The 25,448-nt window shown below is 42.8% G+C and overlaps 1 protein-coding gene across 3 annotated transcripts in view; it reads right to left on the minus strand.

The window, feature by feature from the left end:
• asic2 (acid-sensing (proton-gated) ion channel 2) overlaps nt 1-25,448 on the minus strand; it is a 483,037-nt gene that overhangs the window by 148,582 nt on the left and 309,007 nt on the right. The window contains exons 4-10 of one of the 3 annotated variants that reach the window (XR_011603130.1): nt 24,329-24,479; nt 23,990-24,046; nt 18,370-18,523; nt 18,104-18,195; nt 17,164-17,243; nt 16,434-16,502; nt 13,468-14,678 (exon numbers count right to left, since the gene is read on the minus strand). Coding sequence is in view for 2 of the 3 variants with exons in the window: in XM_070981934.1 (XP_070838035.1) it covers nt 14,577-14,678; nt 16,434-16,502; nt 17,164-17,243; nt 18,104-18,195; nt 18,370-18,523; nt 23,990-24,046; nt 24,329-24,479 (705 nt within the window). In the remaining variant the exon portion in view is untranslated. Of the gene's footprint in view, nt 1-12,586; nt 14,679-16,433; nt 16,503-17,163; nt 17,244-18,103; nt 18,196-18,369; nt 18,524-23,989; nt 24,047-24,328; nt 24,480-25,448 lie in introns of those variants that run through there. The other 2 variants (XM_070981934.1, XM_070981933.1) reach the window with 2 other exon arrangements.

The raw sequence follows: 25,448 nt of genomic DNA on the forward strand, positions 1-25,448 counted from the left end.
TGTGCAACTGGTTGAAATCGAGCTAATTTTAACTCTTTTATATACCATCAGGTCGATTTATTGAACAACATATATACTTTTTATAAATATAGCTGGAACAATAAGATGATTGCCTGAACATTCAGGGCTTATGTATGAGCTGATATTCAGGTTTTAGATTAATTAATTAATGATTCATTAAAAATTGTTAGTTGCAGGGCTAATTTCTAAGAACATATTATTGTTATTTTGCATAAAAAGTCTTAATCTGTAAAGCACCATAGATTTCAAATTAATGCAGAGAGGTAAAAGGACGATATGTAGTATAGTGTGGTATAGTACAAGTAGAATGAAAATGAAAACACTCAATAGAAAGTATTTGCCTGTATTATTACTGCTGCATTTACAACAATGACTGAGTGTCAATGAATTTGGGAGCAGATTTGTTTAAAATTTTTTAATATAAATCTAAATATTATATTAGACTTAATATTAGAAAATGGTAATAAACATTATCTGTGTCTATAGCTGGTGTCCATGATTAAAACTGCTCCCCGCGGAGTTTAAAAACTTATTTCATTTTTATGACTTTTCTGCAGTAAACACCTTTTTGGACTTTGCACTAATTCCTCATTACAGTCTCCAGTCTCTGTAATTGAAAAAGATAGGAAGCCCTTTATTCTGTCTTTGTCGTGCAGGTTTTGCAGTAAGTTTTGTGTGGGTTCATCATCGACTCTCTCTCATATGCAATTACCTCTGCGAGCATCCTGTGACTCCTGAGACTGATGCTGACAGAGGCAATTAAACTGGGTAACAATCATTGTAATTAGTGGAGCTGCTCCACGGAGAAAATGGAACCATGTCAGTGTGAAGGTGTGCTGAGGCTGCACATAGATCCACTGACGTTCATTATGAGCAAACAAAATATGCTGTGACTCACAAGCTCAGCGGTTAATATGGAGGCCACATACTCTGTATACCTGCCAAGTAGAAAGAACCATTTGCTTTGAATGAGAGCATCTGTCAGGGTGATTGCAGAGGCTGCCACAAACATTGATCCTGTTTAAAAATAATTATGCCGGTTTAAATGTATACAGAAAGATTTGTTCTGCTTCTCCAGTTTCATCACAATTTCCCAAGAATCAGCTAAAGACGCTTCAAGGTGGTGCTGGAGTCACGATAAACTACTGCATTAGTCATTTGTATGATTCATTTCAATTTCAAGCGTTTCTCCCGTCCGATATCAGTGACTTTCTATTTCATTTCAAAGGAAAAGTTGACATTTTGGGAAGCACAGCTATTTGCTTTCTTTCCAAGATAGTCAGAATATCAGGATGTGTTTTGCTTCTAGCTTAGCATGAAGCTTTAGACAGGAGGAAACAGCTTCCCTGAGTTTTAAGTGAGAAAGTACATCAACCAGAACCTCTAAACTTCTTAAGGTAGCTTCATGTCTTTAACCTTTATATAAGCAGGAATGTAACAAGGCTAAACATCTACAGCCATGCTAGATGCTCATGCTAGCAGCTCTGTGAGGCAGCACTGAAACAGAGTGCTCCTTTAACTTCAATGCTAACATCCTCACAATAACAATGTTAGCGTGCTGGTGTTAGCATTGAGGTCAAAGGAGCACTGTGTCATGTTTAAAAGTACATCTAGCAGCACGTTGAAATGTCTTAAGTTGCCTTCATGTCTTTAACCTGTTCATAAGCAGGAATGTAACCAGGCTAAACTTCTTCAGCCATGCTAGCAGCTTTTTGAGGCTGCACTGAAACACGGTGCTCCTTTGACCTCAGTGCTAGCATGCTGGTGTTAGCACTGAGGTCAAGGGAGCACTGTATCATCTATAAAAGTACATCTACCAGTACCTCTAAACTTCTTAAGTTAGCTTCATGTCTTTAACCTTTACATCAGCAGGAATTTAACAAGGCTAAACATCTACAGCCATGCTAGATGCTCATGCTAGCAGCTCTGTGAGGCTGCACTGAGACACAGTGCTCCTTTGAGCTCAATGCTAACATCAGCATGCTAACATCCTCACAATAACAATGCTAGCATGCTTGTGTTAGCAGGCATGTTTGCCATATTTATACCATCTCATTAGCATGTAAACGTAACACAAAGTATGAATGTATAAAGTAACTGCAGGAATTCACAGAGCCGTGCTGCTAGCATGATTAAAAACCAACAATTTGTGGTTTTCGTGTGCTGAAACTGATTAACAAAGGCCAGTTGCAGCTGCCTCAGGTCTTGCTGTCACAGTGAGTCTAATACCGTGGTGCTTGTGCAGAGTCCAAAACCTGTAGTCACTAACTATATCTGGCAAGCTGCACGATAGCCGGAGACACTGCACAGACAACCTGGCCAAATGGAAACACTCAATAGCTCCAACACATTTACTGTTAAACAAACAAGATGACACAGTGTAAATGAGACATCTTTAGAGATTTCAGTCTGCAGATTTTGACAGAGTCTTTGAGCTAAGACAGCCTACATGTGTCCACCACACATCATCAAATCTGTCAGAGAGAAGGAAAATCTCTCTTAATTTCCTCTCGTTTGAGCCTTTGTGTGATTTACATTCTAATGGCCTTTTCGCTCAATAAAATTAAAGTGGAAATGAATCTGCTTTAAGGTTCATAATCATTTCCTGTGTCAAATCTACATCCACAGTTGTATTTCTACTGAGGCTTTAGCTTAAAGAAGTTAATGCAGAGCAATTATGTGTCAGCTCAACAGGAAAGACTGCTTAACCTCCACTTTGGTTTATTCGTCGTTAGCAAAAAGAAAATCACTGAGAGCATCTATTAAATTACATGGAGCAGTTCAAATGGGCTTAAGATTTCCTCAAGGACAAAAGAAAACAATACCAGAGAGGACAAATCCAAAAACTAGTCGAGGCAGAGAGGAACCATGCAGAGAATTGTAATTAGGGGTATTTTTATTTTTACTTTATGATTCATGATATTTTCTAATAGCTTCAGATGGGGTTTCACTTCTCTCCATTTGCTCATAATGAGGCTTTTTAGAAGAGGTTTTTTTTAACATTGTAAGGCCAATTAACTGAGAGAAGAACATAATCAAATGGAGGTTTAAGACATCAGAAAACTTCATGCATAATGGAGTGAAGTAGTCGTGTGTTTTGAGGCACGGGTGGCAGAAAATAATTAAAAAAAGACAAACATGAACTCATTTGGGGCTTGAAGGCGGCTATAATGATGGTGATATATTGAGCTATGATTGAATCTGAATTCAATTACAGGTATATGGTTTGGCCATGAGCCAGACTTGATGTAATTCAGGTTTAGCCCCGGCTGAATGTAGTGGAACCTGGAGGACGGCTCTCGTCTGAGGGCTTTTTCTGGAGATGGATGAGATGACCTTCAGACTTAAGAGGGTGAACTTCACGCTCATTTTCCTGTTTGAATTACGGACTCACAAATCACTCGGAAGTGTGTTAACTAAAGCAAGGGATTAGAGGAAATAAATAACCTAAACAGAGAGTGAATTAGAAAAGGCTGACGTCTCTGAGGGACTGCAGGAAGGTCTGAGGCGATTCTATGAACGTCTGCACACAGGGTCATGTTGTTTGAGCTGTTTGTTGTATTTCAAAGCTAACTGAATTAAAAGAGTTTATACATTTCCTGAAACCTTATCTTACATGTTATGTTTTCCTTTGTGGGGATGTTTGATTTGTTGTTTGCAACCGGAGATAATTTGTCATAAATCAAGCCATTACCCATCTGCTTCTCCTGTGTGTGTGTGTGTGTGTGTGTGTGTGTGTGTGTGTGTGTGTGTGTTCTCTGATCGGATGACGACAGGTGTTGTCAATGAGACGATTAGTCAGCTGCAGCGTGAGTCACTTCGTCCAGGGACTCGCTGTCATTTGTAGGAACCACCGGAGCTGCTGCCAGACGCTGTCATTATATTAAAAGCTTCATAATCTATAGAACAAATGAGCAAATAAAGTAATAAAACGACACGTGCAACCAGCTGACCAGGTCTTTAAAGCCTTTCAGTACAAAAAGAGAAAAGACGTTATCATCAACTGGGCCAAATGTAACATACGAAAGGAAGGGGCTTCAACTTCCTGGAAGCCCTGAGATATTATATTAGCCAAAATATGGCCAAAAGTATGTGGACAGCTACATACTTTTTGTATGAGGATTTTTGTATAGTTTTGTCTAAGCAGTTATAATTAAGTAAAATCATTAAGTAATCAATCAATCACATTATTTTTCTTTTTGTACAGTGAAACTGTAACTGTTGTAACTGATTAAGATGTTGAAAATATTGAAGAGTTGTTCATTTTTGCATGTAAAAATGGCAAGATGGACAGTTTAACTAGTGTTACTTGTCGAGTGAGATGGATGAGAGGATTACTCTATATTTTTAAATGGTCTTTCATGCTTTCAGGTTGTAGAAAGCTTTTTTACATCAGATGTTTTGTATAAAGGGTTTGCAAAAACAGTAATGTTTTGCACATGGAGAACAAAATGCTGTACAATGGTTCAACCAGACCGACAACTGAGAGGGCAGAAAGATACAAAGATACCTCTGAGCAACATTTAAATAGTAAAGACTCAGCAGGAATGGAACGACAGTGAAATCTGAGCATCAAAATCTGTGCAGATTTGAACAGTAACAGTTTGATGTGCACAATACTACCTGTTACAAGCTGGGATTAACGGGACTAAAGCTATTCTTCAAACTTCAGGACGTAAAATAGAAGGTCGGGCTGAGGTTAGCTTTCTTGGGATTGGATCACAGAATATCAGAAGAACATACAACAGACTGACAAATCTCAGTTTAAACTGACTCAATCTAACCAGAGGGCCCAAAGATAAACAGGTTCCCAGAGCGTTTAGAGCCCTGCTGCGCCGTCGTGGTTCAATACTGAGATCATTTACTTTTGTCTAGACTGGAAAACAAGTCAAAATCAAAGGGTATTTAGGGAGGAAATGGCAACACTGTGGGGACTAAAAGGAAGTTTTAATCATTTAATTATTCTTCTTTTGGGGCCCAAACTACTGTAGTTCAAATGTAGGTCACATGTTTGGAGTCTGAATTATACTGTTTACTTTATCTGTGTATTATCTATCTATCTATCTATCTATCTATCTATCTATCTATCTATCTATCTATCTATCTATCTATCTATCTATCTATCTATCTATCTATCTATCTATCTATCTATCTATCTATCTATCTATCTATCTATCTATTTTTTATCAACATACTAGGTGTGTATCATTCACCCTTCCGGTAAAAGACCAACTCCTGTCTTCAACTCTCATCTACAGCTGTGCATGAACAAGCAAACCCCCCTCAGAACAGCTCCTAAATCTAAATCTAAAGAGGCGTGGACCAGGCCAAAGATGCTCAACAGTCACGTATGGAGGACATGTTTGGGTGTGTGCCATGTATTATAATAGAAAATCTTGTCCTGATTTTAAAGATTTACATGGCTTCTTCATGATGCCATCAGAGGATAGAAGAGATGTTGTATTATAGGTCATATCGAGTGAGCTGCTGTATCACCACAAGATGGCACAAGCAGAGCACGAGGCAGAGGAGAGCGGCCCAGTTATTTTTGGCAGGAGATGGTGTTGAAGATGTTTTCACCCTAAACTTGTTTTGTGATGATCGTGTTAACATCCTAATTCTAACTGCCTTCAGGCACCGAGAGCCATGTCACACTCAACTTTGTTTACTCACTTGTGCTGTGAGATATGAGATGAAATAAAAAGCTGGTAAATACATATTTCTCAGGGGTGATTCTGATAAAGGCCACATGTTATTGAATCAGAACTCAACATCTGGTCATGATACCACGCAGCAGCGGTCGGCTTCTCCGCTATCAGGCGATCTAATCTAATCTGTGCTGCCTCTTAGGTGCGATACAGCATGAGGCCTCACACTAATCTCCCCAGATGACTTTTTTCATAATGTAACTTGGAGCAAGTAGATTCCTCAGTGATGGATGAGCCCGAGAACAAATGATTGCAATTGTGGAGGCTCCTCCGCAAAGGTTTCCCCCATGTCCTCGGTTTCATTGCTTTGGCCCTGATCTCCTCCCGCAGGTAGTGTTATCTATCACTGTTTGGCACAACACATTTCACTGAGGAGCACACACACCGTAACACACACCCAGACATGAACACACATGCACTCGCGCTCATTTCCCAACCTGTTCCACCATAATGACTGTGATTGCTTTGGGATTTGCGGCCTCTTTTATTATTCATTTGTCAATTTCAATTTAAGTAAAAATTAGAATTTCGCTTGAGTTTTCCATTTGCACTGGCGAGATTAGATTCTCGGGAAAGTTGTCTAATAATGTGCAACTTCTACAACCTGTGGCATCACTGGATGCACGATGCGTGAGGATCTGTCTGTTCTTCTGTTGAGGTTTCCTTCAGTTAAGTTACATCTCAAAGGGTTTTCATCAATTATTATCGACGTAAAAACGTCACAGGCACATTTTTTCTTACAAACCCAGGGCCACAAAAGTTGGTACGCTGCGTAAGACATAAATAAAACAGAGTCTGATCATTTGCTATTCCATTTTTATGTATAATCAATAGATATATATACAGAACCTGAGTAAATGAGTGGAGAAACATAACATATGCAGATGCTTCCCCATAAGTGCACTACATGGTACAATTATACAGTTAACCTTCATGTACAAAGCATGTATAAATGCTAAGCAGGCCCAGCTTATTCAGATTTTCTATTAATATACAAGAGGGAATGATCTAAGTGACTTTGAAAGAGGGTTCATGGTTGGGGCAGCGATGGCAGGAGCTTCAGTCACAGAGACTGCTCAGCTGACTCATGTTTTAGTAGGAAAAGGGCCTAAAGTGACATCTGCATGTAGGTCTACGGGAAAAACATCAGTAAACAAGGTCGGAAATGACGTTAGACAGCTCATTTGATGGCCGCGATGCTTGTGTCTTGGTTCTACACGTAAGGACAAACATGAGCAGCAGGTCTTCAGGGTGTCAGAGCAGGACGCGATCAGTCAGAGGGGGATATTATGGTAGGTTTGCGGCGCATTAATCCTTCATTACAAGATGAGTGCACATTAGAGAGTTCAGTAGACACTGGTCTACAGAGATGTGGGAAAGAGGCGATGGTCAGATGAGTCATCCTTCATTATTTTCTCTACAAGTGGGCGAGTGCATGTGTGGCATACACCAAGAGAGCAGTGGATCTGAATGCTGCAGATCCAGTGGCTCTGTTATGCAGTGGGGGGGCATTAGCGATGCTAATCATATGCTACAGCCTTCACCGTCAAGGGATCTCAACACAATTGAACGCCTATGGGAGATTTAAGACCAACGCGTCTCCACCACCGTCACCAAAACACCAAATGAGGGAATATCTTTTGGATGTGTCCATGACTCCTGTACAGTTCTAGAAACCTGGAGAGTTTTTGTACCTTTTTGGAGTCGAGGTTGTTGTAACAGTTTAAGTTTTCAGATTCGTTTTTTTTAAGCCACAACTACTATTTGCTACTGGAGATGTCAGTCTGTCAGTTGTTCCACTTTTTGGTTCAGACTGAAATATCTCAACAGTTGTTCTATCTGTTGATATATTAACACTTCAAGTTTAAATGAAAGAATTATGAAATTTAGTACATTCATGGTCCCTGGAGAACTTTGGTGATACCTCAACGTTTCATCTAGCGCCACCATCAGGTCAAGATTTTGTCTGATACTTTTCTTCATCACCAACCATCTAATGACAGTTAGCAAATGTCAGCATGCTAACACTCAAAAGCAGATGAACATGCTAAACATTACTCCTGCTAAATATCAGATTGTTAGCATTGTTATTGTGACCATGTTAGCATGCTAACATTAGCGTTTAGCTCAAAGCAACACTGTGCCTGTGCAATTTGTTTCTGATGTGCACGAGTTGTCTGCAGCTACAGCAAAGAGACGTTTCCCCTCTCAACTTCTCAGAGGCTTTCAGTGAATTAACTGTCAACTAAAAATAGACATAAATTTGTGTAGTAGGTGTCCGTCTTCATTTCTTTCGTGGCAAAGTCGGCCATAATACCATGACACGTTCGTCGACTCAGCTTGATTTTAAATCCGTCTCTGGGGTTCACCACAAACGCCACAAGTTTCTTAATCTGACCGACCAGATTTTATAAAACACGTTTGGAGTTCAAGCTGAAATCTGAAGGTACGCTTCTATTGTGCACACGAACACGGCCCAACGCACACGTCGCTTTATGACTCCACTTTCAAAGTCTTCCTGTAAATCTCTTTAAGGGAATTTGTACGGGGCTTTAGCTCATCAGGCTGTGACGACTTGAGAGGCATGTGGGATGTTGCAGCCTTGTTTCAGTAATTATCACGGCACGCACAGACTCCCCGACATGTCTGCAAAACTGTCCTGAAGGATCTCGGGAACATTAACACTCGGCAGCCGGTCAGGTGGATGCATGTGTCGTTTCATTAGCCAAATGGATTATTAGCCAAGTTAACTATTTGGAATGCCACTGATTTCCCACGGGCTCGTTAGGAGCACAAGGAAAAAGCGCCCTGATGAGTCTGTGGCTTGTGATTAAACTAATAATCAACTTGCTTAAGCAATAAACGGAGTCAACAGGTAATTAAATGTGATTTAGCCCCAGGTAATAGCCACTGAGTGTGTACGTTGTATTTGCATTGGTGAGTATTTTTAGGGACCTGTTGTGAGAACAAACATAAGCGTAAACTATTTCATAATTCCAGTCAGCAAATAGACTCTTTCAGTGCCAACACAGATCATACTCAGTCAGGTAAAGTCAACAGCTCTCCACATTTGTTGTCTGTTTTGAGTTAGAAATTCAATTATTTCGTCAATTTAGCTTCCGTGTCACCAAATGTGCGCTGGCGTTAATGAGAGATCTCAAGGTTAGAGGCACAGTCCTCAATGACTGGACTGAAGGCTTCCAGGTATCAGGTTGGAGATTGTACAGAGGATGGAGAATTAAACGGAATACACACTGTTCCCGCTTTGTCAATGTTCAGCAGAACTGGTGAAAAAGAGAAAATGAATCCTTGGTTTCAATCCTCCATCGTGTCCTCGCACCTAAACCACAGATACGTTCTGTACTTTCGTCTCTCCAGTAGCCGTCTTACTGTCAGTTTAAGACCGTCTCTTTGTTCAAACTCTAATTATCTCTCATTTTCTCTTTAATCTGCTCACTCTGCACAAAGCTGCCTTTCTCTCTCTGACACGAACGAAGAGCACAAGCGTGTAAAGGCTGATTAACTGTGAACGCCAAGTAGATCAAATCAAACCGACTCCAAATTCAGCTTCATCCTGTGTTCTTCCGCTGGCGAGAACAGTCTGAATTCATGAAATACTTCAGATATTCTGATGCTAAACCAGGATCCTGAGCTGCCTTTAAATAGACGATCTTGATTTTTGAGGATCCAAATCCTGAATATGCAGCTGCACCATCCATCCTCGAGTTACGTTGAGCAGGTGCTCAAATAGGCCACACATACAAGAATTTGGCAAACTATCACATGCAAACTGTGCTGAATGTGGAAAAAAACTAGATTCTGTACATCTGTTTTTTGATCCAAGTATTTCCTGGAACAATTTTAGTGAAGACTGGATGAAACTGTGATGATAGAAAACATCTAAAATGGGCAAAACTCAAAACTGTTCAGGCAGAAATGAATGGAGTGAAGGTGTACTAAGACATTAATGTGCAGAGAAAGAGAAATTTAATGAGCATCTCCTTCACCCTCAGCCAAACTTTTCAAGTGCTTTCATTTAAATCAGTTAAATACTTTTTAAAAGAAATCTGCAAATAAATAAATAAATGTCCTGATCTGAAAAGAAAACCTCCTTAACAGAGGAAACAATGATCTGCTGAACATATGTGATAAAAAATTGTGCATTAGAGCTAAAATAACAAATCAGTCAAGAACAGAAAACTATTTTGACAATCATTTATGTCATTTATGTGAATCTTCTGTCATATTAAACCACTTATGTGTGGGTTTTGGACAAAAAAAGATTTCTGAATATGTCAACTTGAGAGAGTTTTTCTGATATTTTATTGACCAAACGATTGAATTAATGCTTGGAGAAAATAAATGGGATTATTTAAAATAAGAGTTAAAGCAGCTGCAGCCCTACTTTGCACTGGTTTTTATTTCATACATCAAAACGTACAGTACTGTAATGAAGTAAGATAAAATGCATGTTAACAGACTTACGGATCTCCTGGGCTGCCAGGCCGCCAGGTGAAGGTCTACATCCGTCGCTGCTGGGACACCTGGACGCTTCAGGTTGAGCTGCTTGAATGTTCTCGCTTCAGTGGACACAAGTCACAACAATGATGAAGCTCTTTTGATTAATTTTCTGTTTCTGTGAGAAGTGCAGGGGAGTAAAATGCAAAGAGATCCTTGGTTATGCCTCCCTCAGCATTTACTGTAGCTTCAGGGCTGAGTCTTTTTAATTTGTCACACACCGGCTCTTCATCTTCATCACACAGAGACTAAACGACTTGTGAAACAAGGACAAAGAAGGACGAAAGAGCAGATAAATCCATCTCTGCTTCTGAAGGCCGCATTGTACAAGATGTAGTTTTCTAGCTCTTCAAAAGAGCTACAAGACGCACCAGCTCTGCTTTTTCACAAAGCTTTAACGTCTGTGGCTGCAAACGCAATTGATCCTTTAAGGGAAAAAGTGGATTTCTAAAGTTGGCAAAGGGACACACAGTTAAAGAGCTTTATGGATCCATAACGCCTGCTCATGGAGAAGCAACCCTTACAAGCCATCAACAGTCCCTCTGTTAATGAAGCGAAAGGATACAAGCACTCTAAATGACTTCTGCAAAGCGACTAAAGCAGAGCTGCTTTTAACTCTCCCTCCAAAAAAAGTGAACAAAATAAACAGAAAATGGAAAGAGCATCCAGACAGACTCTTGTGGTACTGGCTGGACTTTGACGTGAGTTACGCACCCCAGCTCCCCTTTTGTCTTCGGCTGAGCACAACGTATCTCTCCTCTTGCTTTAGCACATGAAACTGATTCATGAAACACTTGAACGCACTGAAGTATTTATTCTTATTGTTTCTGCAATGCTCTTTTAAGTACTTGTGCTGCCTCTGCTGTGTGTGAGTCCCCAGTCTACCGAGGCAACTGGTGCGCTTACAACAAGCTGCTGATGCACTATGAGTGACCTGCAGGCAATTTCCGCTGCCTAAATATCTGCTAATTGAACTGAGACTGAACCGAGGCTGAAACCCAGCCTGCAGCAGCTCCTAGATAAGAGTCTCTGGCAATGTTTAGAATATTAATATAAAGAAACCTAAACCGGAGATCATTTTCTCCAATGGTTTTCTCAGACAAAGCAACTGCTGCTGCGCTCTGATGTTAAACTAAACCCCAAGTCCCCATGAGGAAAATCCCTCAGCCACACGGTATTGTTCATACATTGACTACAATCAAAAAGCCTTATTAGACTGAATTAATGTGTAGCCAGGAGAAAGGACAGACATAACACTCTCTGAGCTCCGGAGCTCACTGCTACTGCTGTTGGATTTTCTTAGCAGTAGCAATGCTTAATAAAACCCGACCGTCAGGCTAAATCAGGTTTCAAGCGGATTTTTCCGCTGCTGTGGCGTGACTCCTCCATTGTCCAACTGCTGTAATCATCTGAGGCTGAATGGGGGAACATTTCAGCCGCTATTAGGAGCATGCAGCACGGACGTCAAAGGGAAATTGCACCTTGCCAAGCTACTGTGCATTTGATCCAGCATGGCTTGCTGCTCTCTGGTTCTTTCTGCAGGAGCTGTCAGCGCCGGCTCCAGTCCCACTTCTAAAAGTTGAGGACGTCCCTGAGTAAGTTCACAGTTCACTGTCCAAGACTCCCGAGAAATGACACGTTAACTGAGGGCGACTGCGAGGCTGCACACTCCCCGGTTCCTCTGTTTACCACCGCATTTCATTAGATTAAATGTGGGCTTATTTATTTGTATCTCTCGCTGCACCGTAACTGCATGTTCAAACTTTGCTTATTTAGATCTTCCATTTTATTTGATTTCATTCTAATTCTATTTACCCACACTAGAGGCACGACTGCAGGAAGGCAAAGTCTGTCAGTCCAACTCGTTCAGGCGGAAATATCTCAACAAATATATTGGATGGACTGTGTGGATTTTGTACAGACATTCATGGTCCCCTGAGGATGAATCCTGCTGACTCTGGTCAGGTGATCTGACTTTTCCTCTAGCGCCACCAGCAGGCTGACATTCCCATCACCCTTAGCAGTATTAGCAACTGGTGCTAATTAGCAAACATTAGCATGCTGACACACTACACTGAGATTTTGAACATGATAAACTTTTTACCTGCTACACATCAGCATGTTAGCATTTTCATGTTAGCATGCTGATGTTAGCATTTAGCTCAAGTCCAGCCTCACAGAACTGCTTGCATGGACTTGTTGTGGTGCCTCATGTTTCTTTTATATCATGATTTATAATTTATGTAAAGCAGTTATAATGACCTTCTTGCTGTAAGACTAACTAATCTAACTAAACTTGCCAACTCGCTCAGCCTCGCCACAACAGGACGCCACCACTGCAAAACAACTTTTTAATTTAATTGTTTCACATTAAAAACACACACTGTATGCTGCATCACAAAATGAGAAAACGCTGTCCTGCGACAACAATTGAAGCCAAAGTAGAGAGAAGAAACAGCCAGTGTCGTTGCCACCGGGAGCGGCGAGGCGCGCTCGTCTTGCGCCCCCCGCAGGTCAGCTGAGGATTGTGTTCGTCTGAAGCCACGACATGAGTACACAGAGACAGCAGGTTGAGCCACAGATGGGAAATCATAATTCAAACAGTCTCACGAAGCACTTGAATTCATTCCGACCTGTAATGTACATTATCATGATGACAGAGACCATGCTGGGATGACCGTCACCTCGAATGCCCACATGGTCTCACGCAAGCTTTTGGTGTAAAGCCACATATATGTAACTGTTGCTTCTGAAGGTTCAGCTGAACCTGTATTGGAAAGGATGCCTGGTGCGCATAGCAGAGTGTGTCCTTCATTTTTAGCATGACATTCAATTACCCCGAAATGCTACTGCCTGTTACATAACATCCTCACCTCCCAGGAGCTGCAGATTGAGTAACGTTATGAATAAATGTGATAAATATGTGGACCTGGAGTCCATGCTGTACCAAAATTCTTTTAAATTAGATCTGCTCCAGGCATGTCTGCGTGGTACCCGTTTTTATGAGAAAAAAACACAGATATTTACACCACAACACAGCAGAACCTGAATCCTAAAAAAAATCTTGGCTGAACCTTCCTCATGGTGCTTCTGTAATTACTTTTATAATCATGAACATTTTTCAAAACTGTCCAGACTGGGGATAATTTTTTTTTTTTCTCGGGACAAAGGACAAAATGATGCCATCCTTAATAAAGTGGTAAAATGTCTGGAATATCACCCTCACGTTCTCTTAATGACATAATGGTTTGACAACACCTGCAGCGTATTCACTTGCTGCGGTGTTTTGTGCACGGCTTGCTGTCTGGCAGGCAAATAAATTCAGATGGTACCTCAGTTCGCTGGGCGCTGTAGTGAGGTGCAGCAGCCAGAAGCCAGTCATTTGTTCCCATAAATTAACAGTAAGAGTATGACATCCCTTTAAAGATGTCTGTGGAGAACAGCTTAGCGCCCCGGGAATCACGTAGCAAACATGCCTTTTAGTAAACTGATTAAACTGAAACTGACAGGTGAAAAAAATATGCAAAACGTGGGCCGCAAAATGTTTGGATTTCACTCTGTTGTCAGTAAACAAAGCAAAATGTTCAGGTGTTGTTTTCCCCCTCACTAATGCTCATACATCACAAACCTCTTCCCCTTCAAGACAGGTGACTAAGAAATGACAAATCGCTCAGCAGAGTAGGTTTTCTAAGGATTGGTCACATCTGAACTATGATTTTAAACAACCATATGTTCAATCTGTACATTCGAAGTTGGATATCTCCCCCGGGCTCCTGTCACAGGCCTGTCCTGCAGATAGAGAGACAAATGGCACACATGTACAGTAAAGCAACACTGCAGTCCAGCATCAGCAAAGAGAGCAAGATAGGTCGACGCATGCAGTTTGGGCAGTTCAAAACCAATTTTGTACAGTTTGTTTGGCAGTGACCGACGTACGAATGTGTTTGTTACATAGATATGCTGCACAGGGATGAGCCCCCTTCATGGGTAGCTGCCCCACCCAGTCTCTGATTTTCTATGTGCAGGTTTGTGGAGACACAGACCCCGCTGCAGGTCTGGCACAGTGGAGGCCACCCTCCCTCTACAGTACAGTGCAGGGTGACGGAGGGGGCCGATAAGTCCGGCCGACAGCTCCTTAATCCCCATTAGTGCCTCAGACAGGGCGGTGTGACAGAGCGCAGCCCTGTCCTTAGACCAGGCCCTGTTTTTGTCCTCGTCTCCTCCCCTCCCCTGTTACGGTCCTGCAGGGCGCCCTAACAGAGGATGTAGCGCCACCCGGAGAAGGCCGCCTCTGGACGTGTGTGGCTCTGAGGGGAAGGGGGGAGGGCCTCAGCAGGCAATCTCCTCCAGGGTGCCCAGCGTTGTCTGCAGGGGGACTGTCACAGTGTGGCTGATGGACTCCGAGTGGTTTGCCACCGGGTCACAGGAACTCTGTGGAAAAAGATTGACAGGGTCTTAGTGCTGGTTCAGACTGAAGACTGGCAACACAAACTTCAAATGGGCATCTTTGTAAAATAAGTGGAGCAGACTGCCGTGCTACCTCGGCTGAAGAGTTAGTTGTATGTGAACTAGCCAGCAACATGCTATCGCTAACCGCTCACAATACTGTGGTTGTTAACAGGACAATAAGTTTTATTCAAGTCTTGCATCTTTAACCATCAACTCTGATAAAATGATCCAGTAACTTCCTGTTTTAAGACTCTCTGCCTCTCTGAGCTCAGTGGTTTGCAGTTTGTCCACAACTTAAATGTTTAAAAATGTAAATATTCATTAAAGTTGAACTCAATATGAAACCTTGATGCAAACGAATCGTCTGATGTCAAAGATTTAGTTCAGGTGAATTAATCTTGGTCCTTTGGAAGGAAACAGCTCGTTAGTGTTCGTGTTCAGGCTGACAGCAGTCAAAATATGCATCAAAGAACGAGGTCCGTTTTCAGCAGGGTGCTGCCACCGAACTGCCAGCTGCTTTGTTCAAGCTTCACCATCAGTGGCTTATTTACTGCTGCTGGCCACGAGCTCACTGAAAACATTGCAGTAATATTCTGCTGTGCACACTGACCATTCAAACCTGACACATCTCACTGATTGCTCTGCAGATACTGTCATGGAAATGTTTGCAGCCGCCGCTCCCTCCTCCACCGTGACCTTCTCCTTTGACTGAATCTTTGGGTGCTGATGATTTAACGAAGATTTGATGTGCATTCGTGTGTTTGTTCAGGATTATTTGCTCCTAGCAGAGTCTTTGTTGCTGATTCTTTGAGTGCTCTCTCAAAGAGCAGAGCTTTTTCTTCTTAATTGGCACGCTGCTGTCGGTCTTCAGGTGCATTCACACGCACAGCTTGTTTGCTTTGGTCCGATTCAGGGGCTAACGAACCAAGAGGAGGAGAACTTGTTGAACAGGTAACTTGTTGATTAGACATTTTGGTGATTGACATCGTGCATCATCAGGACCCTCATTGGCAAATTTCGGTGACTGACAGAAGTTAGGGTGCAGCACACATTTTTGTTGACTGGTGTCACAAAGAAATAACTGATTAGAAGCATTATTAGTGTCATTTCACTGGAAATCGACCGCATGTTATGAATAATGAGTAACGGGCAGAGACGAGACGAAAAAGAGGCGTCGAGCACAGCAGTGATTCAGGGTTTATTACTGAGGAATCACTGTCACACATTTTTTAATGGACTTCATGAACTGACAGAAGTGGGATACAAGCACAGCAGTTTTCACAGCTTTTGACCTATTAAGGTTCACCAGCTGAAATTGTTACGGCTACCAAACGATTTGCATGAATATATACATAAATGCAGATCAATTATAGGAGTGCTTACTGGACAGATTTCACGATCAGTGGATGGATGTATTAGCAGTTCAGCTTTTGAAATTGTGCTAAAATCACATTGGTGCCATCACAGAATTCGGGTGGGTGGTCCATTTGGTTTCACACCACAAACAAACTGCTGCAGGGCTCTATGGGAGTGGGAGCGCGACTGCTATGTTCATGTTTGCTCGAACAAACAGATGTTTGGGAGGGAAACTCTGGAAACGCCCGCTCCAAGCAGGACGTGGGTGAATACACCTCAGGTTTGCTGGGGAGGTCTTGATATGCACTGACTCAACGCGCTCCACTTACACACTTCACTCTGAAGAAGACTGACAAGTGAAAGTTTAAAGGCCGCTCTTACCACATCCTCTCCATGGCTCTCCTCCTCATCCTCTCTGCTCAGTAAATCCAGCAGTCTGTCTTTCACCACCTGCCGATCAGGAAATAAAAGTCAGGGAGAGACTTCATTCCGTCTGTTTGAGGAGATCTCCATGAGCTCTTCTTGTAATTATTGTGTGCAGAGGAACATTTAACTTCAAAGTGGAAAGTAATTAAGTTGCAACAAACTACACCATCACAATTACTTCAGCATGAAACCTGTTAAAAGTTAGAACTGCTTATGTCAGCGACACGAGGGTTTCTTATCACCGTTACTGCATTATGGCCATTAACAAGAAAAAAGAAATCTCTTGAAAATGACTTTTTCTGTGTATTTCCAAAAGCCTAGGGGAGGCCAACACTATTATGTGCTTGTCAGAACTGCGTGCAGCTGAAGGCAGCGTGAGGAGCTCTAAAGATGGGCTCAGAGTACAGCAGAGGTAATGGAAAAGCATCACACATTCTCTCATCTCAGCCAGCTCTGAAGTAAATCCAGCTCTTATCTGCTTTGTGTATCAGTGACATAGTTCCTGTTGTCAGCTTCCATGGTCAGCGCTCTAACTCCTCACCGAAAAACCCCACACAAAAGCTATTTAAGTTTATCGCGCTGACAAAAACTGTGAAAGGCTGAGGAGGAGTGATGTGTGGGTGTAATTAGATGTTTCGGTTGGTATACAGGAGCAGAAGCGTGAAAACAGCGGCTTCAGACTGACCTCATAAGCATAGTCAAAGAGCTCCAGGATGGTGAGGATGCTGGCTCCAATGAACAGACCCATCTGACCGCCGATATCGCCTGCAGAGAGGACAGGAAGAACGGGAGGGAGATAAGCAAGGGTTCATGTCGTGCATGTCAGCGTGCAAGATCAATAAAGCACAGGTAAGTGGGTTAAACTGTCAGTTTATGACAATTTGAACTTGCTTGCTAGTGGTTAGCGGCTGCAGCACAGACACAATAAGACACTCTGATGTGTCCTGATGTCTGACAGCAGCTCGACAGAGTTCTGCAGAGGCTGGACCTCAGTCCCTAGAGGACCGTTTGTGTGTTTTAGAGGCCAACGTAGGTTCGGTTGGCTGCAATGTGCAACCGCACCACTAGATGCCACTAAATCCCTCACACCGGACCTTTAACCTCTGACTCAACTCAAGCCAAATTTGAGACCTGAACATGAACCGAGGTGATATTTCTGCATGGGCTACTACAACACCTCGGCTACTCTCTGTCTGTTTCTCTTTTCATTGGACATTTTGTGGAAAGTGAGAGATTTCCTCCTAAGATGGGTTTGAAAATAACGTCCCGGCAGATTCAAAAAGACCGCTTGTCTCAATTAATTTCTCAGTATTAAAACAAGTGACAGCAGCAACCCTCCTTATGTTCAGTTAAAGCTTGTGAAGAGGCTAATTGCTGCTCATTTCATTTATTGATCTGTCTCTGAGGAACTGGCAAAATTGTCAAAATCTATGCTCTTGCCACTAAAGTCACAACACAGCGCCAACGTTTCGTTGATGTCTCGTCACATACTGCAGTGTCATCATCAGTTTGTTGACCGCCTAATTATCTCATCTAAATCTGCTGCTGTGAGTCAGACTGGGCCGCCGCTGTGACTGTAGACCGGATCCAGGACCGGAAAATCAGATTAACAGAGTGAAACCTACCCAGCAAACCTGCCACCTCGTAGGCTTTCTTTTGCTCAATGGTCTCGTAGTTCAAAGCCTCAAAGAACACGTCCAGCACCAAGATGTTGTCTCTGTGAAAGGCAAAACAGGTCATTTGTCCACTCGTGAAACGTGCAGGCTGCTTGCTTTTAACTCACGTGTATATCTTTGTGAATTAGAGCAATAAGCACATCAGATCCACTCACAGTCTCTTGCATCACCTGCTGCTGGTCAGAACAGAGGAACAAGAAGCTCTGGCCACTTACGTGATGTACTTCTCTGACTTATTGAACTTCTTCTGCAGGTAGCGGGCCGAGGTCTTGCTGGGGATTTTGACCATGGACAGCTCTTTGTTGTAGCGGGTCATGTTGCACGGTGTCCTGCACATGCAGCTGCTGCTCTCCACAGCCGACAGTTTGGCTTCACGCAGGAGGGGTGATGGAGGGGGGAGGCGTAAAATCGGGGGTCAAATGGAAAAGACGCGGGAGGATGGGTGAGGACGATGAAGACAAGGGAAAGATGCTCGTTTAGACACAAAGTGAGGCTTTTCTTTACATTTCGTCCACGCTGAAGGCAGAAAATATCCCTGAATGCATTTCCAGATATATTTTCCTGTTGTTTTGTTTAAAGTTCCTGATGTGGTCATGAATATTCTGCCGATCGTTTGCAAGTTTGGCTGAGACCTTCACCCCTGCGAGAAGTCATACTGAACTGGCAAACTTAAATCTTCCCTTTTATTTGGAGAAACTTCTGTGCAGACTGAATAATGATGAAATTCAATACAAAGGGCAGGAGGGGAGTCATCTGCACAAATCAATCCCTTCATTATTCTCTTACCTTATGAGAAAATGACTCACTGCTGAGAGGGCACGCATTGCAGTATATGTATTTAAAAGTTTGATATGAGGAACGGTTAAATTAGATAAAATAAGGTGTAAAGTTAACACTGCAGGAAGTGACAGGCATTACACATCACTGAAACCTTCTACACACATTTTAGTCTCAAAAGAATTTATAAACTATTTTCATACATTGATAGAACTTTTTTTTCTTCAAGCTTTTCAAGCAAAAATACCAAATGTTGACTGCAGCTCAGCGTTTGATGTTGCTGCTTTTCTATCATTTGACTTCAAACATGCAAAAACAAACACTCTGAAGACATCAGAGTAGAATCTGGGAAAGTTCACGGCATTTTTATTCCATTTAGTGACATTTTAGAGACTAAATGTGCATTTGATGGAGCTGAAATAACAATTAAAACATGTTGTGATGATTGCTTCCCTAATAGAAATACTTATCAGGGCGTAAAATGATTAAACAGTTCAACCATTTTAAAAATATATATTTTCCCCATTGAGGCTAAAACGTCACTAATCAAAAGTAACATTAAGTTGCGCTTGGTGCAGATAGCTAATGACTTTAGTCGCCACGTCTTTGCCAGCTGTGCGCCTCTGCTTTCTGCCTGCTGACAAACATTAAAGCTCGCTGTGCTCAAACTAAAGCGCCGGCCTGAAGCTTCTGCAGCTTTGTGCTCAGAGCGCCGGCTTGTATATCTTCAGAGCGCCACGGGAAAACACATCTAGCTTCTCTTTCCTTAATCTGACTAAAAACTTGAATCTGCTCAAACCAGCTCCTTTGTTTTCTTTTGTTTTTTATGTTTTTGTTTAGCTTTATTGGACAGAACAGCTGCACAGAGGAACGAGAGGACGCAGCCTCGCTGCAGAACACGAGGCGAAGGCTCTACCAGCTGAGCTCCTTCCCCTTTGTTTGCTGCTTTGAGCCACTTACCTTGAAAAACAAGGTTAGAAGGAATTGTTAGACTGCAGTAAAACTGCATGCACAACTCTAAATGACCTCTCACAGGTGAGCCACAGACGAGGCCCAGTCACCCTCGCTGACCTTTGATCAGTGCACCTGTAAATACATTAAGGACCTCACTGGTCCCTGCTGCTATTGCTAACTGCCGTTTTTGTGTGTTTTTGTGAAGATTGTTTGTGTGCTGATTGGTGTGATGATTGTGTTACTGCCGCCTGCTCGACAAATGGCTCCTCTGAATAATAAAGACTACCTCGACCTTGAAAAACAGAGGTCACGAACGCTGCACCCTCACACACGGCGTTCAAACGACACAGACGACTGCGCACAGGGCCCCGTTCATTCTGCGTCTGCAGTCGAGAGGATGTTTACTCCATAAAAGCCTAACGAGAGCATAAGTCAACGTCATTATCAAAGTCACAGAGGAGAGAAAGCTCCGAACGTGAAGAGGCACCGAAGCAGCCGCCGTGAAGCAGCCTTTACCTCAGCAGAGACAAAGTCCTGATGCAGAAGTGCCAGCCTCGATTCACGGCTCCGCTTTGTCACTTTGACTGAGAGAAAGAAAAACAAGACAAAACAAAACAAACCTAAAATGCGCTGGATGATTTCGTGTTGAGCCCGCAGCCTCTGAGATAACACCAACTCTCTGGCGGTGACGGTAATGTTAAGCGACACGAGCTTGTCACATGCGGCTCCGTCAGAAGCCTCTCCGGCGACGAGGCGGCTCACGCTCTTCACAAATCACTTTCTTAAGCTGAGGACTGAATTTCTGAAGTTGCAAAGTTCAAACAGATCTCATTTATTCTCACCAGAGATTACCGAGTCCTTTCTCACTCCCAAAAAACTTCTCTCTCTGGACTTCTCTCAAATCTCCCCGGCACATCCACCTCTCACTCCCTGCACGGGAAGCAGAGGAGAAGCTGTCGGCTTATTTCTCACGGAGACGGCTCTCGGTGGCAGAACCCACCGATCACAGAGTGCGAGGCGGCTATCCCCCACGGAGCGCTAATAGCCGGCGAGGCCACACAGTCACGTAATTGCAAGGGGAAATTCAATATGGCTTCTCAGTGGTCTCTTATTTTTATTCAAATGAGACGTTATTGGATACACAGGAGCAAGGCCTGGCGCATTCAAATGATTGATTTCTTTCTCTAAGCCTCTCACCTTTGTCCACCGCCCTCACTCCTTTAAATGCAGAAGACCACATCTCCATAATACATTCCTCCCCGATAACTTAACGCAGACGTAGCTGTTAGTACCACCTGTTGAAAAGCCTTTCTGACAGGAAGTCAGCTGATAAAACCACTTGTTCAAAACAGCTCTGGCAGGTTGAATCTTCTGTTCAGCAGCTGAAACATTGCGTAAATATAAGACATATTAGTCTCCTCAAAGGCTTGATTAGCAGCTTATTCGCAGACAGCACATGCAGCCGCCTCTTATCAAAAAAAAAAAAAAAAAAAAAAAAATTCACTGCCGTCTCCAAAACTTGAGTGACACAGTTACAGAGAGAGAAAAACCCAATCAAACTTTGCTGTGTGAAATGGTGGGTGCAGCAAATTGGCACTGAGTTTAAAATGAGAATTCATTTGCATTCAATGATCCAAGTTGAGTGAATCCGTGTGTTTGCGCGTGTGTGTGTGTGTGTTGGGAATGTGAAAGCCTGACTGTTCCAGAAATGAAGCCAATTACAGGAAAGAGAGAGCTGCCTGGAGTAAGCAGCGGAGTCTTTTACGCTGCTGCTGCATCACACGGACTAACGTGTGGTTTCCAGTTCATGCAAATGACACGTTGGTGAGCTACGCTGGATGCTCTCACGGTGTGGGAGCCTGCAGCCTCCATGCTGATTGTCTGAAAGTTTTGTTGCCTTCAGCTATGTTTTTTTTTTTTTTTGCAGCGTTCTGACTCTAGGAATAATTTTCCTCGGGGTGGAAGCTGAGCAGAGAGTCTGGTGTGGGAGGAGAGCGAGTTTGATGTTGCTATAACTGACCAGCAGCTCAGGTTGAGAAGGTCACACATCACTGAGTCCGAATCAACGCACAACCCCGATTCCACAAAAGCTGCGAGGCCGCGTAAAATGGAAATAAAAACAGAATTCAGTCATTTGCAAACAAACTTTCTAACAGTTTTCCAAAGTGTCCGTGTTTTAATCTACTTTATCCAATCATGTGTTCACAAAGTGGGATGCCCCTTTCATACCCAATCATGATCCTCTCACCTGTTACCAATGAGCCTGTTTACCTGTGGAAGGTTCCAAACAGGTGTTTCTGGAGGGTTTCACATCTTTCCCAGTCTGTAGTTGCTCCTGTCCCAATGTGTTGAAACTCTTACCTCATGGGACAGTTTTGGTTTTATTTCATTTTTTAAGTTTTTAGATGTTTTGATTTTCTGATTTCTGCCTGATTACAACAGAGGTGACTGAATTTCTTAACACAGATTTTGTGTCCCTACCAGGACACCACGTGCATGAATCCACTTTCATAAAAAAGAGAGGACAGAGGACAGTCAGGTCCAGCCCAAAGACGCTCGAGCTGTTCGGGTTCAGGTTTCATTTGTTCATGTCATCACAGCAACACTAGCTGGATTTGTCGCTCATGATGGTGCCTGAATTAGATTCTCCGCTGTGTTTACAGTCCTGTGATTCACAGTGATGGCGGGATACTCACATACTTACAGCCCTGGAGTCACATCCAGGTAACTTCTCACATTACTTCACCTTGTCTCATTACTGAACATGAGACGACGGCTGAGCAGTCACTGTGTTTATGTTCAACGGTCCACAGTGATGGCAGTGAACGGAAGGTCTGCAGGGTAATGGCTTTGTTAGATGGGCGTTACTGAAGGAGAAGAAGACTCCTGGAAGTCTATCTTCAGCTTGTTTAATGTTTCCTTCTTGTAGTGTGTATTTACATTATTGAGGAGGAAAACACCCAAAACCAGAATTTTCTCCGGCAGTTATGATGATGTACCACGTGATCAGACCCTGCTTTACTGTCCTTGTTACTCTACTCTTGTCCTTTTTTTTTTTGCTCGAATGTCTTTGTGCAAAGTTCATCATCATTTTCAAATGCATGCTGGGATAGGCTCCAGCCTGCCGTCTGATCCTTAACACGATAATCAAATACAGGAAATGAGTGAGGAAAAAAAATCTTTACGATCCTGCTGCTTAGGAAGGCTCAAACCTTTAAACACTCGAAAGAATTCAGTTTAGATAAAATCACAAAATAACCTTCTCATCTGACTTTCATGAGTCTCCCTCTGGTGTGCGGCTTCAGCAAACGGTAAAATATTACAGAGACATTGGGGCGGATTCATAAAAAACAAAGAAAATCAGATCAATACCTTAAAACATCTGGATGAGCCAACAGTTAATAAAACTGACAAAGTTAATATAAAATCTTGAATTTGAAGGGCTGGATAAAGGCTGCCAAAAACCTCTAACTGGCTGTGTAGTTTAGCTCGATGCAGGAAATATGAGCCATTATCTATCTGACCATCCATCCATTAAATTGAACTCTAACACTGCAGTCCCTGTCTGCTCTGATGTTGGTTACAGACTTGATGAGCCCTTCGCACACAAGGGGAAAATATTGAGATGAATCCTGTCCTCTTGATAAATCAAAAAGTTCCGACCCGACACATTCACTCTCCACCATGAAGGGCTGTGGTCTAATTAGCAGACCAGTTGCCTGCAGAGTTATTTGAAAATGATATGCTGAGTTATTCCTTGACAGTGCAATTTCTTTTTTAAATGAGGTCCAATGATGGACAGAGAGGACATACAGTATGACGGTGGACAGCGCCCGTTCCTGAAGTACATTTTTTTCCTGTTTCAGTGCTTCGGCATTTGTGATGAAACACTGCAGCTGCTCTTCAGCTGACACTTAAAATTCTCTCTGGTGTCGCTCATCTTTAAAGCAGGTTTAACATTAAAGCTCTGTATCAACAGGGAAAACGCTAATCCTCATCCTAGCAAAGGAAAATTATGATATGTAAACCAGAAAATACAGTCTGTGCGTGCGTGTGTGTCATCTTGACTGCTGTTCATGGGGTTGTGTGCCTGTGCAGACTTACCAAGGGCGGGCTCGGCGCAGTCTTTGTACTGCTCAGGTGTGCAGTACGAAGCATCACCTGGGAACAGTTTGAACGACACACTTCAGAGGAGGAATTCAGACAATGGCAGACAGAGTCCACAAACAAACTACAAACAGTTGGGTGAATGTAGAAACAACGTGTGAGGCCTTTTGCAGACACATAATCCTGGGGTTTTATTAAATGCCAAGACCTAATCCAGTATCGACTTGTATCAATATGAGGCCTCTCATCACAGTTTAATCTCACATAAAATACTGAAACCTTGCTGAAAACTTCTGTTAACGACCTCATGTTAATGCTCCACCCAAACAAGCTTACCAGGCATGTGCACCATCCTGCAGTTGCAGTTCTCCACGATGTAGCGTGTTTCACAGTCAATCCTGCAGGCGGTTACGCTGTAGACCTGGAAAAAACCCGACTCCAGAGCCTTCCACTCGCACTCTCCCCACGGGGGAGGCAGGTAGGTCAGCTGCAGGTGAGATAGGAGGCGGGGGGTTAGTCTGGAGGGTTTCCTCTTGAACACACAGCAGGGTTTCTGCAGTGTTCGCTGAATTCAATTTAAGACTTCTTAACACCTTATTAATACTACATAGAATGCAGTTTAATCCTGTTTTCATGGTCACACCAGTCAAAGATAGATAGAAAACTAACATGGCCTTACAATAATTATCACGTCTTTTATAGCACGTCTAAGCTGTATTAATTGATATCAAACAGTGCGCTCTATGCACAATCCACTGTCGCACCAATCACACTTAATTAGACGTACTGTATGTCTCCCAACAGCCCACAACCACATACAGTAAAATAAAACAAACATAGAACTAATGTTACTGTGCGCAGCAAGCAAGGAGAAACTATTTTAAGGACTTTTTAATAACTCTGAGGAATGTTCAAGACATCCTTCACACACACATACAGAGAAAATCCATGTATTAAGCCTGAAATGTGGGCAGCAGCTTTCCAAAAATGTGTCCTTGAAACCCGGCCAGTACAGAGAAGCAGAAGAGCCGCACAACAAACCAGGTGGTGCGGAAAACAATTCAACAGATAGCCAGACTCTGTCGGAGAAATCCCACAACACCCGGCGATGGGAGCACAAAAACTCCAAATGTTCTCCTCCTGCTCCTGTGGCTCTGAGAACTGGGACAGCAGATGAGAAACGAGGGACACCGAGCCGAGCAGTGTGGAGGCCCATCTGCTCCACGGCACATGCAGCGCACTCCAGCCACGCTCTCGGTATCCATCACCCACCACCCTCTGTTCCCCGGTTCCCCTCATTGTCATCACAATGCATCCCGAGCGAGGCCGCTTCCTCTGCCAAGAGAGCAATTTTTTTTGGATGAGGCAAAACACAACATCCTGCCAGGTGAAATTTGGCCACAGTTTGCTTGTTAGTACTGACAGAATTTGAAACCCTGCTCCTCCTATCAGGTGA

This window comes from Chaetodon trifascialis, chromosome 15 (genome assembly GCF_039877785.1).
Source record: "Chaetodon trifascialis isolate fChaTrf1 chromosome 15, fChaTrf1.hap1, whole genome shotgun sequence".
NCBI lineage: Eukaryota > Metazoa > Chordata > Actinopteri > Chaetodontiformes > Chaetodontidae > Chaetodon > Chaetodon trifascialis.